The sequence below is a fragment of the Phyllobates terribilis genome, unplaced genomic scaffold (genome assembly GCF_046119375.1).
Source record: "Phyllobates terribilis strain yellow unplaced genomic scaffold, ASM4611937v1 Scaffold_4__5_contigs__length_816908805, whole genome shotgun sequence".
In the NCBI taxonomy this organism is placed as follows: Eukaryota; Metazoa; Chordata; class Amphibia; order Anura; family Dendrobatidae; genus Phyllobates; species Phyllobates terribilis.
In genome coordinates, this window is record NW_027362764.1 from 791,785,786 (window position 1) to 791,799,520 (window position 13,735).

Consider the following 13,735-nt stretch of genomic DNA (forward strand, 5'->3'; position numbering starts at 1 on the left):
CAGATAAAGTAGTAGATGTCACCTGCAGTCCTATGTAACACCACAGGTAACACAGTGATAACTCTCTGAGTACAGATAATGTAGTAGATGTCACCTGCAGTCCCATGTAACACCACAGATAACACAGTGATAACTCTCTGAGTACAGATAAAGTAGTAGATGTCACCTGCAGTCCTATGTAACACCACAGATAACACAGTGATCACTCTCTGAGTACAGATAAAGTAGTAGATGTCACCTGCAGTCCTATGTAACACCACAGATAACACAGTGATAACTCTCTGAGTACAGATAATGTAGTAGATGTCACCTGCAGTCCTATGTAACACCACAGATAACACAGTGATAACTCTCTGAGTACAGATAATGTAGTAGATGTCACCTGCAGTCCTATGTAACACCACAGATAACACAGTGATAACTCTCTGAGTACAGATAATGTAGTAGATGTCACCTGCAGTCCTATGTAACACCACAGATAACACAGTGATAACTCTCTGAGTACAGATAATGTAGTAGATGTCACCTGCAGTCCTATGTAACACCACAGATAACACAGTGATAACTCTGTGAGTACAGATAAAGTAGTAGATGTCACCTGCAGTCCTATGTAACACCACAGATAACACAGTGATATCTCTCTGAGTACAGATAATGTAGTAGATGTCACCTGCAGTCCTATGTAACACCACAGATAACACAGTGATAACTCTGAGTACAGATAATGTAGTAGATGTCACCTGCAGTGTTATGTAACACCACAGATAACACAGTGATAACTCCCTGAGTACAGATAATGTAGTAGATGTCACCTGCAGTCCTATGTAACATCACAGATAACACAGTGATAACTCTCTGAGCACAGATAATGTAGTAGATGTCACCTGCAGTCCTATGTAACACCACAGATAACAGAGTGATCACTCTTTGAGTACAGATAATGTAGTAGATGTCACCTGCAGTCCTATGTAACACCACAGATAACACAGTGATATCTCTCTGAGTACAGATAATGTAGTAGATGTCACCTGCAGTCCTATGTAACACCACAGATAACACAGTGATAACTCTCTGAGTACAGATAATGTAGTAGATGTCACCTGCAGTCCTATGTAACACCACAGATAACACAGTGATAACTCTCTGAGTACAGATAAAGTAGTAGATGTCACCTGCAGTCCTATGTAACACCACAGATAACACAGTGATAACTCTGAGTACAGATAATGTAGTAGATGTCACCTGCAGTCCTATGTAACACCACAGATAACACAGTGATAACTCTGAGTACAGATAATGTAGTAGATGGCACCTGCAGTCCTATGTAACACCACAGATAACACAGTGATCACTCTCTGAGTACAGATAAAGTAGTAGATGTCACCTGCAGTCCTATGTAACACCACAGATAACACAGTGATCACTCTCTGAGTACAGATAAAGTAGTAGATGTCACCTGCAGTCCTATGTAATACCACAGATAACACAGTGATCACTCTCTGAGTACAGATAAAGTAGTAGATGTCACCTGCAGTCCTATGTAACACCACAGATAACACAGTGATATCTCTCTGAGTACAGATAATGTAGTAGATGTCACCTGCAGTCCTATGTAACACCACAGATAACACAGTGATCACTCTCTGAGTACAGATAATGTAGTAGATGTCACCTGCAGTCCTATGTAACACCACAGATAACACAGTGATCACTCTCTGAGTACAGATAAAGTAGTAGATGTCACCTGCAGTCCTATGTAACACCATAGATAACACAGTGATAACTCTCTGAGTACAGATAATGTAGTAGATGTCACCTGCAGTCCTATGTAACACCACAGATAACACAGTGATCACTCTCTGAGTACAGATAATGTAGTAGATGTCACCTGCAGTCCTATGTAACACCACAGATAACACAGTGATCACTCTCTGAGTACAGATAAAGTAGTAGATGTCACCTGCAGTCCTATGTAACACCATAGATAACACAGTGATAACTCTCTGAGTACAGATAATGTAGTAGATGTCACCTGCAGTCCTATGTAACACCACAGATAACACAGTGATAACTCTCTGAGTACAGATAATGTAGTAGATGTCACCTGCAGTCCTATGTAACACCACAGATAACACAGTGATAACTCTCTGAGTACAGATAATGTAGTAGATGTCACCTGCAGTCCTATGTAACACCACAGATAACACAGTGATAACTCTCTGAGTACAGATAATGTAGTAGATGTCACCTGCAGTCCTATGTAACACCACAGATAACACAGTGATAACTCTCTGAGTACAGATAATGTAGTAGATGTCACCTGCAGTCCTATGTAACACCACAGATAACACAGTGATAACTCTGTGAGTACAGATAAAGTAGTAGATGTCACCTGCAGTCCTATGTAACACCACAGATAACACAGTGATATCTCTCTGAGTACAGATAATGTAGTAGATGTCACCTGCAGTCCTATGTAACACCACAGATAACACAGTGATAACTCTGAGTACAGATAATGTAGTAGATGTCACCTGCAGTGTTATGTAACACCACAGATAACACAGTGATAACTCCCTGAGTACAGATAATGTAGTAGATGTCACCTGCAGTCCTATGTAACATCACAGATAACACAGTGATAACTCTCTGAGCACAGATAATGTAGTAGATGTCACCTGCAGTCCTATGTAACACCACAGATAACAGAGTGATCACTCTTTGAGTACAGATAATGTAGTAGATGTCACCTGCAGTCCTATGTAACACCACAGATAACACAGTGATATCTCTCTGAGTACAGATAATGTAGTAGATGTCACCTGCAGTCCTATGTAACACCACAGATAACACAGTGATAACTCTCTGAGTACAGATAATGTAGTAGATGTCACCTGCAGTCCTATGTAACACCACAGATAACACAGTGATAACTCTCTGAGTACAGATAAAGTAGTAGATGTCACCTGCAGTCCTATGTAACACCACAGATAACACAGTGATAACTCTGAGTACAGATAATGTAGTAGATGTCACCTGCAGTCCTATGTAACACCACAGATAACACAGTGATAACTCTGAGTACAGATAATGTAGTAGATGGCACCTGCAGTCCTATGTAACACCACAGATAACACAGTGATCACTCTCTGAGTACAGATAAAGTAGTAGATGTCACCTGCAGTCCTATGTAACACCACAGATAACACAGTGATCACTCTCTGAGTACAGATAAAGTAGTAGATGTCACCTGCAGTCCTATGTAATACCACAGATAACACAGTGATCACTCTCTGAGTACAGATAAAGTAGTAGATGTCACCTGCAGTCCTATGTAACACCACAGATAACACAGTGATATCTCTCTGAGTACAGATAATGTAGTAGATGTCACCTGCAGTCCTATGTAACACCACAGATAACACAGTGATCACTCTCTGAGTACAGATAATGTAGTAGATGTCACCTGCAGTCCTATGTAACACCACAGATAACACAGTGATCACTCTCTGAGTACAGATAAAGTAGTAGATGTCACCTGCAGTCCTATGTAACACCATAGATAACACAGTGATAACTCTCTGAGTACAGATAATGTAGTAGATGTCACCTGCAGTCCTATGTAACACCACAGATAACACAGTGATAACTCTCTGAGTGCAGATAATGTAGGAGATGTCACCTGCAGTCCTATGTAACACCACAGATAACACAGTGATATCTCTCTGAGTACAGATAAAGTAGTAGATGTCACCTGCAGTCCTATGTAACACCACAGATAACACAGTGATAACTCTCTGAGTACAGATAATGTAGTAGATGTCACCTGCAGTCCTATGTAACACCATAGATAACACAGTGATCACTCTCTGAGTACAGATAATGTAGTAGATGTCACCTGCAGTCCTATGTAACACCACAGATAACACAGTGATAACTCCCTGAGTACAGATAATGTAGTAGATGTCACCTGCAGTCCTATGTAACACCACAGATAACACAGTGATAACTCTCTGAGTACAGATAATGTAGTAGATGTCACCTGCAGTCCTATGTAACACCACAGATAACACAGTGATCACTCTCTGAGTACAGATAATGTAGTAGATGTCACCTGCAGTCCTATGTAACACCACAGATAACACAGTGATAACTCTCTGAGTGCAGATAATGTAGGAGATGTCACCTGCAGTCCTATGTAACACCACAGATAACACAGTGATATCTCTCTGAGTACAGATAAAGTAGTAGATGTCACCTGCAGTCCTATGTAACACCACAGATAACACAGTGATCACTCTCTGAGTACAGATAATGTAGTAGATGTCACCTGCAGTCCTATGTAACACCACAGATAACACAGTGATAACTCTCTGAGTACAGATAAAGTAGTAGATGTCACCTGCAGCCCTATGTAACACCACAGATAACACAGTGATAACTCTCTGAGTGCAGATAATGTAGTAGATGTCACCTGCAGTCCTATGTAACAGCACAAATAACACAGTGATATCTCTCTGAGTACAGATAATGTAATAGATGTCACCCGCAGTCCTATGTAACACTACAGATAACACAGTGATAACTCTCTGAGTACAGATAATATAGTAGATGTCACCCGCAGTCCTATGTAACACTACAGATAACACAGTGATAACTCTCTGAGTACAGATAATGTAGTAGATGTCACCTGCAGTCCTATGTAACACCACAGATAACACAGTGATATCTCTCTGAGTACAGATAATGTAGTAGATGTCACCTGCAGTCCTATGTAACACCACAGATAACACAGTGATAACTCTCTGAGTACAGATAAAGTAGTAGATGTCACATGCAGTCCTATGTAACACCACAGATAACACAATGATAACTCTCTGAGTACAGATAAAGTAGTAGATGTCACCTGCAGTCCTATGTAACACCACAGATAACACAGTGATAACTCTCTGAGTACAGATAATGTAGTATATGTCACCTGCAGTCCTATGTAACACCACAGATAACACAGTGATAGCTCTGAGTACAGATGATGTAGTAGATGTCACCTGCAGTCCTATGTAACACCACAGATAACACAGTGATAACTCTCTGAGTACAGATAATGTAGTAGATGTCACCTGCAGTCCTATGTAACACACAGATAGCACAGTGATAGCTCTCTGAGTACAGATAATGTAGTAGATGTCACCTGCAGTCCTATTTAACACCACAGATAACACAGTGATAACTCTCTGAGTACAGATAATGTAGTAGATGTCACCTGTAGTCCTATGTAACACCACAGATAACACAGTGATCACTCTGAGTACAGATAATGTAGTATATGTCACCTGCAGTCCTATGTAACACTACAGATAACACAGTGATAACTCTGAGTACAGATAATGTAGTATATGTCACCTGCAGTCCTATGTAACACCACAGATAACACAGTGATAACTCTCTGAGTACAGATAATGTAGTAGATGTCACCTGCAGTCCTATGTAACACCACAGATAACACAGTGATCACTCTCTGAGTACAGATAAAGTAGGAGATGTCACCTGCAGTCCTATGTAACACCACAGATAACACAGTGATAACTCTCTGAGTACAGATAATGTAGTAGATGTCACCTGCAGTCCTATGTAACACCACAGATAACACAGTGATCACTCTCTGAGTACAGATAAAGTAGGAGATGTCACCAGCAGTCCTATGTAACACCACAGATAACACAGTGATAACTCTCTGAGTACAGATAATGTAGTAGATGTCACCTGCAGTCCTATGTAACACCACAGATAACACAGTGATCACTCTCTGAGTACAGATAATGTAGTAGATGTCACCTGCAGTCCTATGTAACACCACAGATAACACAGTGATAACTCTCTGAGTGCAGATAATGTAGGAGATGTCACCAGCAGTCCTATGTAACACCACAGATAACACAGTGATAACTCTCTGAGTACAGATAATGTAGTAGATGTCACCTGCAGTCCTATGTAACACCACAGATAACACAGTGATATCTCTCTGAGTACAGATAAAGTAGTAGATGTCACCTGCAGTCCTATGTAACACCACAGATAACACAGTGATCACTCTCTGAGTACAGATAATGTAGTAGATGTCACCTGCAGTCCTATGTAACACCACAGATAACACAGTGATAACTCTCTGAGTACAGATAAAGTAGTAGATGTCACCTGCAGTCCTATGTAACACCACAGATAACACAGTGATAACTCTCTGAGTGCAGATAATGTAGTAGATGTCACCTGCAGTCCTATGTAACACCACAGGTAACACAGTGATAACTCTCTGAGTACAGATAATGTAGTAGATGTCACCTGCAGTCCCATGTAACACCACAGATAACACAGTGATCACTCTCTGAGTACAGATAAAGTAGTAGATGTCACCTGCAGTTCTATGTAACACCACAGATAACACAGTGATCACTCTCTGAGTACAGATAAAGTAGTAGATGTCACCTGCAGTCCTATGTAACACCACAGATAACACAGTGATAACTCTCTGAGTACAGATAATGTAGTAGATGTCACCTGCAGTCCTATGTAACACCACAGATAACACAGTGATAACTCTCTGAGTACAGATAATGTAGTAGATGTCACCTGCAGTCCTATGTAACACCACAGATAACACAGTGATAACTCTCTGAGTACAGATAATGTAGTAGATGTCACCTGCAGTCCTATGTAACACCACAGATAACACAGTGATAACTCTCTGAGTACAGATAATGTAGTAGATGTCACCTGCAGTCCTATGTAACACCACAGATAACACAGTGATAACTCTGTGAGTACAGATAAAGTAGTAGATGTCACCTGCAGTCCTATGTAACACCACAGATAACACAGTGATATCTCTCTGAGTACAGATAATGTAGTAGATGTCACCTGCAGTCCTATGTAACACCACAGATAACACAGTGATAACTCTGAGTACAGATAATGTAGTAGATGTCACCTGCAGTGTTATGTAACACCACAGATAACACAGTGATAACTCCCTGAGTACAGATAATGTAGTAGATGTCACCTGCAGTCCTATGTAACATCACAGATAACACAGTGATAACTCTCTGAGCACAGATAATGTAGTAGATGTCACCTGCAGTCCTATGTAACACCACAGATAACAGAGTGATCACTCTTTGAGTACAGATAATGTAGTAGATGTCACCTGCAGTCCTATGTAACACCACAGATAACACAGTGATAACTCTCTGAGTACAGATAATGTAGTAGATGTCACCTGCAGTCCTATGTAACACCACAGATAACACAGTGATAACTCTCTGAGTACAGATAATGTAGTAGATGTCACCTGCAGTCCTATGTAACACCACAGATAACACAGTGATAACTCTCTGAGTACAGATAAAGTAGTAGATGTCACCTGCAGTCCTATGTAACACCACAGATAACACAGTGATAACTCTGAGTACAGATAATGTAGTAGATGTCACCTGCAGTCCTATGTAACACCACAGATAACACAGTGATAACTCTGAGTACAGATAATGTAGTAGATGGCACCTGCAGTCCTATGTAACACCACAGATAACACAGTGATCACTCTCTGAGTACAGATAAAGTAGTAGATGTCACCTGCAGTCCTATGTAACACCACAGATAACACAGTGATCACTCTCTGAGTACAGATAAAGTAGTAGATGTCACCTGCAGTCCTATGTAATACCACAGATAACACAGTGATCACTCTCTGAGTACAGATAATGTAGTAGATGTCACCTGCAGTCCTATGTAACACCACAGATAACACAGTGATCACTCTCTGAGTACAGATAATGTAGTAGATGTCACCTGCAGTCCTATGTAACACCACAGATAACACAGTGATCACTCTCTGAGTACAGATAATGTAGTAGATGTCACCTGCAGTCCTATGTAACACCACAGATAACACAGTGATCACTCTCTGAGTACAGATAATGTAGTAGATGTCACCTGCAGTCCTATGTAACACCACAGATAACACAGTGATCACTCTCTGAGTACAGATAATGTAGTAGATGTCACCTGCAGTCCTATGTAACACCACAGATAACACAGTGATAACTCTCTGAGTGCAGATAATGTAGGAGATGTCACCTGCAGTCCTATGTAACACCACAGATAACACAGTGATATCTCTCTGAGTACAGATAAAGTAGTAGATGTCACCTGCAGTCCTATGTAACACCACAGATAACACAGTGATAACTCTCTGAGTACAGATAATGTAGTAGATGTCACCTGCAGTCCTATGTAACACCACAGATAACACAGTGATCACTCTCTGAGTACAGATAATGTAGTAGATGTCACCTGCAGTCCTATGTAACACCACAGATAACACAGTGATCACTCTCTGAGTACAGATAATGTAGTAGATGTCACCTGCAGTCCTATGTAACACCACAGATAACACAGTGATAACTCTCTGAGTGCAGATAATGTAGGAGATGTCACCTGCAGTCCTATGTAACACCACAGATAACACAGTGATATCTCTCTGAGTACAGATAAAGTAGTAGATGTCACCTGCAGTCCTATGTAACACCACAGATAACACAGTGATAACTCTCTGAGTACAGATAATGTAGTAGATGTCACCTGCAGTCCTATGTAACACCACAGATAACACAGTGATCACTCTCTGAGTACAGATAATGTAGTAGATGTCACCTGCAGTCCTATGTAACACCACAGATAACACAGTGATAACTCCCTGAGTACAGATAATGTAGTAGATGTCACCTGCAGTCCTATGTAACACCACAGATAACACAGTGATATCTCTCTGAGTACAGATAAAGTAGTAGATGTCACCTGCAGTCCTATGTAACAGCACAAATAACACAGTGATATCTCTCTGAGTACAGATAATGTAATAGATGTCACCCGCAGTCCTATGTAACACTACAGATAACACAGTGATAACTCTCTGAGTACAGATAATATAGTAGATGTCACCCGCAGTCCTATGTAACACTACAGATAACACAGTGATAACTCTCTGAGTACAGATAATGTAGTAGATGTCACCTGCAGTCCTATGTAACACCACAGATAACACAGTGATATCTCTCTGAGTACAGATAATGTAGTAGATGTCACCTGCAGTCCTATGTAACACCACAGATAACACAGTGATAACTCTCTGAGTACAGATAAAGTAGTAGATGTCACATGCAGTCCTATGTAACACCACAGATAACACAATGATAACTCTCTGAGTACAGATAAAGTAGTAGATGTCACCTGCAGTCCTATGTAACACCACAGATAACACAGTGATAACTCTCTGAGTACAGATAATGTAGTATATGTCACCTGCAGTCCTATGTAACACCACAGATAACACAGTGATAGCTCTGAGTACAGATGATGTAGTAGATGTCACCTGCAGTCCTATGTAACACCACAGATAACACAGTGATAACTCTCTGAGTACAGATAATGTAGTAGATGTCACCTGCAGTCCTATGTAACACACAGATAGCACAGTGATAGCTCTCTGAGTACAGATAAAGTAGTAGATGTCACCTGCAGTCCTATGTAACACCACAGATAACACAGTGATAACTCTCTGAGTACAGATAATGTAGTAGATGTCACCTGTAGTCCTATGTAACACCACAGATAACACAGTGATAACTCTCTGAGTACAGATAATGTAGTAGATGTCACCTGCAGTCCTATGTAACACTACAGATAACACAGTGATAACTCTGAGTACAGATAATGTAGTATATGTCACCTGCAGTCCTATGTAACACCACAGATAACACAGTGATAACTCTCTGAGTACAGATAATGTAGTAGATGTCACCTGCAGTCCTATGTAACACCACAGATAACACAGTGATCACTCTCTGAGTACAGATAAAGTAGGAGATGTCACCAGCAGTCCTATGTAACACCACAGATAACACAGTGATAACTCTCTGAGTACAGATAATGTAGTAGATGTCACCTGCAGTCCTATGTAACACCACAGATAACACAGTGATCACTCTCTGAGTACAGATAATGTAGTAGATGTCACCTGCAGTCCTATGTAACACCACAGATAACACAGTGATAACTCTCTGAGTGCAGATAATGTAGGAGATGTCACCAGCAGTCCTATGTAACACCACAGATAACACAGTGATAACTCTCTGAGTACAGATAATGTAGTAGATGTCACCTGCAGTCCTATGTAACACCACAGATAACACAGTGATATCTCTCTGAGTACAGATAAAGTAGTAGATGTCACCTGCAGTCCTATGTAACACCACAGATAACACAGTGATCACTCTCTGAGTACAGATAATGTAGTAGATGTCACCTGCAGTCCTATGTAACACCACAGATAACACAGTGATAACTCTCTGAGTACAGATAAAGTAGTAGATGTCACCTGCAGTCCTATGTAACACCACAGATAACACAGTGATAACTCTCTGAGTGCAGATAATGTAGTAGATGTCACCTGCAGTCCTATGTAACAGCACAAATACCACAGTGATATCTCTCTGAGTACAGATAATGTAATAGATGTCACCCGCAGTCCTATGTAACACTACAGATAACACAGTGATAACTCTCTGAGTACAGATAATATAGTAGATGTCACCCGCAGTCCTATGTAACACTACAGATAACACAGTGATAACTCTCTGAGTACAGATAATGTAGTAGATGTCACCTGCAGTCCTATGTAACACCACAGATAACACAGTGATATCTCTCTGAGTACAGATAATGTAGTAGATGTCACCTGCAGTCCTATGTAACACCACAGATAACACAGTGATAACTCTCTGAGTACAGATAAAGTAGTAGATGTCACATGCAGTCCTATGTAACACCACAGATAACACAGTGATAACTCTCTGAGTACAGATAAAGTAGTAGATGTCACCTGCAGTCCTATGTAACACCACAGATAACACAGTGATAACTCTCTGAGTACAGATAATGTAGTATATGTCACCTGCAGTCCTATGTAACACCACAGATAACACAGTGATAGCTCTGAGTACAGATAATGTAGTAGATGTCACCTGCAGTCCTATGTAACACCACAGATAACACAGTGATAACTCTCTGAGTACAGATAATGTAGTAGATGTCACCTGCAGTCCTATGTAACACACAGATAGCACAGTGATAGCTCTCTGAGTACAGATAATGTAGTAGATGTCGCCTGCAGTCCTATGTAACACCACAGATAACACAGTGATAACTCTCTGAGTACAGATAATGTAGTAGTTGTCACCTGCAGTCCTATGTAACACCACAGATAACACAGTGATAACTCTCTGAGTACAGATAATGTAGTAGATGTCACCTGCAGTCCTATGTAACACCACAGATAACACAGTGATAACTCTCTGAGTACAGATAATGTAGTAGATGTCACCTGCAGTCCTATGTAACACCACAGATAACACAGTGATAACTCTTTGAGTACAGATAATGTAGTAGATGTCACCTGCAGTCCTATGTAACACCATAGATAACACAGTGATAACTCTCTGAGTACAGATAATGTAGGAGATGTCACCTGCAGTCCTATGTAACACCACAGATAACACAGTGATAACTCTCTGAGTACAGATAATGTAGTAGATGTCACCTGCAGTCCTATGTAACACTACAGATAACACAGTGATAACTCTGAGTACAGATAATGTAGTATATGTCACCTGCAGTCCTATGTAACACCACAGATAACACAGTGATAACTCTCTGAGTACAGATAATGTAGTATATGTCACCTGCAGTCCTATGTAACACACAGATAGCACAGTGATAGCTCTCTGAGTACAGATAATGTAGGAGATGTCACCTGCAGTCCTATGTAACACCACAGATAACACAGTGATAACTCTCTGAGTACAGATAATGTAGTAGATGTCACCTGCAGTCCTATGTAACACTACAGATAACACAGTGATAACTCTGAGTACAGATAATGTAGTATATGTCACCTGCAGTCCTATGTAACACCACAGATAACACAGTGATAACTCTCTGAGTACAGATAATGTAGTATATGTCACCTGCAGTCCTATGTAACACACAGATAGCACAGTGATAGCTCTCTGAGTACAGATAATGTAGTATATGTCACCTGCAGTCCTATGTAACACACAGATAGCACAGTGATCACTCTCTGAGTACAGATAATGTAGTAGATGTCACCTGCAGTCCTATGTAACACTACAGATAACACAGTGATAACTCTGAGTACAGATAATGTAGTATATGTCACCTGCAGTCCTATGTAACACCACAGATAACACAGTGATAACTCTCTGAGTACAGATAATGTAGTATATGTCACCTGCAGTCCTATGTAACACACAGATAGCACAGTGATAGCTCTCTGAGTACAGATAATGTAGTAGATGTCACCTGCAGTCCTATGTAACACACAGATAGCACAGTGATAACTCTCTGAGTACAGATAATGTAGTAGATGTCACCTGCAGTCCTATGTAACACACAGATAGCACAGTGATAGCTCTCTGAGTACAGATAATGTAGTAGATGTCACCTGCAGTCCTATGCAACACCACAGATAACACAGTGATAACTCTCTGAGTACAGATAATGTAGTAGATGTCACCTGCAGTCCTATGTAACACTACAGATAACACAGTGATAACTCTCTGAGTACAGATAATATAGTAGATGTCACCCGCAGTCCTATGTAACACTACAGATAACACAGTGATAACTCTCTGAGTACAGATAATATAGTAGATGTCACCCGCAGTCCTATGTAACACCACAGATAACACAGTGATAACTCTCTGAGTACAGATAATGTAATAGATGTCACCCGCAGTCCTATGTAACACTACAGATAACACAGTGATAACTCTCTGAGTACAGATAATGTAGTAGATGTCACCCGCAGTCCTATGTAACACCACAGATAACACAGTGATAGCTCTCTGAGTACAGATAATTTAGTAGATGTCACCTGCAGTCCTATGTAACACACAGATAGCACAGTGATAGCTCTCTGAGTACAGATAAAGTAGTAGATGTCACCTGCAGTCCTATGTAACACACAGATAGCACAGTGATAGCTCTCACCTGTGGAGTTGGAGGCCGCTCTGGATTTCTTTATTGCCCTCGGGATGACATTGATGCTGTCGGTCGTTCCTATGTTGGTGCCAGGTGTGAGGGTCTTCGCAGCGGACATCTTGGCATCAGTTATAGCAGGTGACTCCCTGGCACCTCTGGTCCTTGTAGTCGGGGCAGTCGGCAGCGGTATTGTCGCACTGTTCAGGTTGGCGGCTGCAGTTGGTGCGTTGTCCATATTCAGTGCGGTGTCTGGTGCAGGAGTGGTGACCATTGGCACCATACTGGTGCTGTGCCAGTGCGGGAGGTCAATAGAGACGTTCCCTCCGGTCGCTATATTGAACCCCGCGGGTGACATAGGACTTCCCTGGCTCCCACTGGTCGTAGTCAGTTCTATGGTGTCACTCTGTGCCCAGACCAGCAGAAAACCTAAACCAAGGAAGAAGAAAGTGCTGTGAGATTCCCGACCATGGGCAAAGGCTCAACGGTGCCAACCGGCAAAAGTAGATTAGACCTCGGAGCTTCCTACCCTGAGGCACAGGGGGGGGCCATAGGAGAGGCACATCGGGCAAGTAGCTGGTATCCACCATCGATGAGCGCACACTACTCCAGGCTACACTGT

The 13,735-nt window shown here is 41.3% G+C and overlaps 1 protein-coding gene across 2 annotated transcripts in view; it reads right to left on the reverse strand.

Annotated features, from left to right (window-relative positions):
* The window catches only part of LOC141264533 (uncharacterized), a 91,558-nt gene that overhangs the window by 38,449 nt on the left and 39,374 nt on the right, over positions 1 to 13,735 (reverse strand). For both annotated transcript variants that reach the window (XM_073676808.1, XM_073676807.1), the window contains one exon: positions 13,126 to 13,542. In XM_073676808.1, coding sequence (XP_073532909.1) covers positions 13,126 to 13,542 — 417 coding nt within the window. The remainder of the gene's footprint in view (positions 1 to 13,125; positions 13,543 to 13,735) is intronic.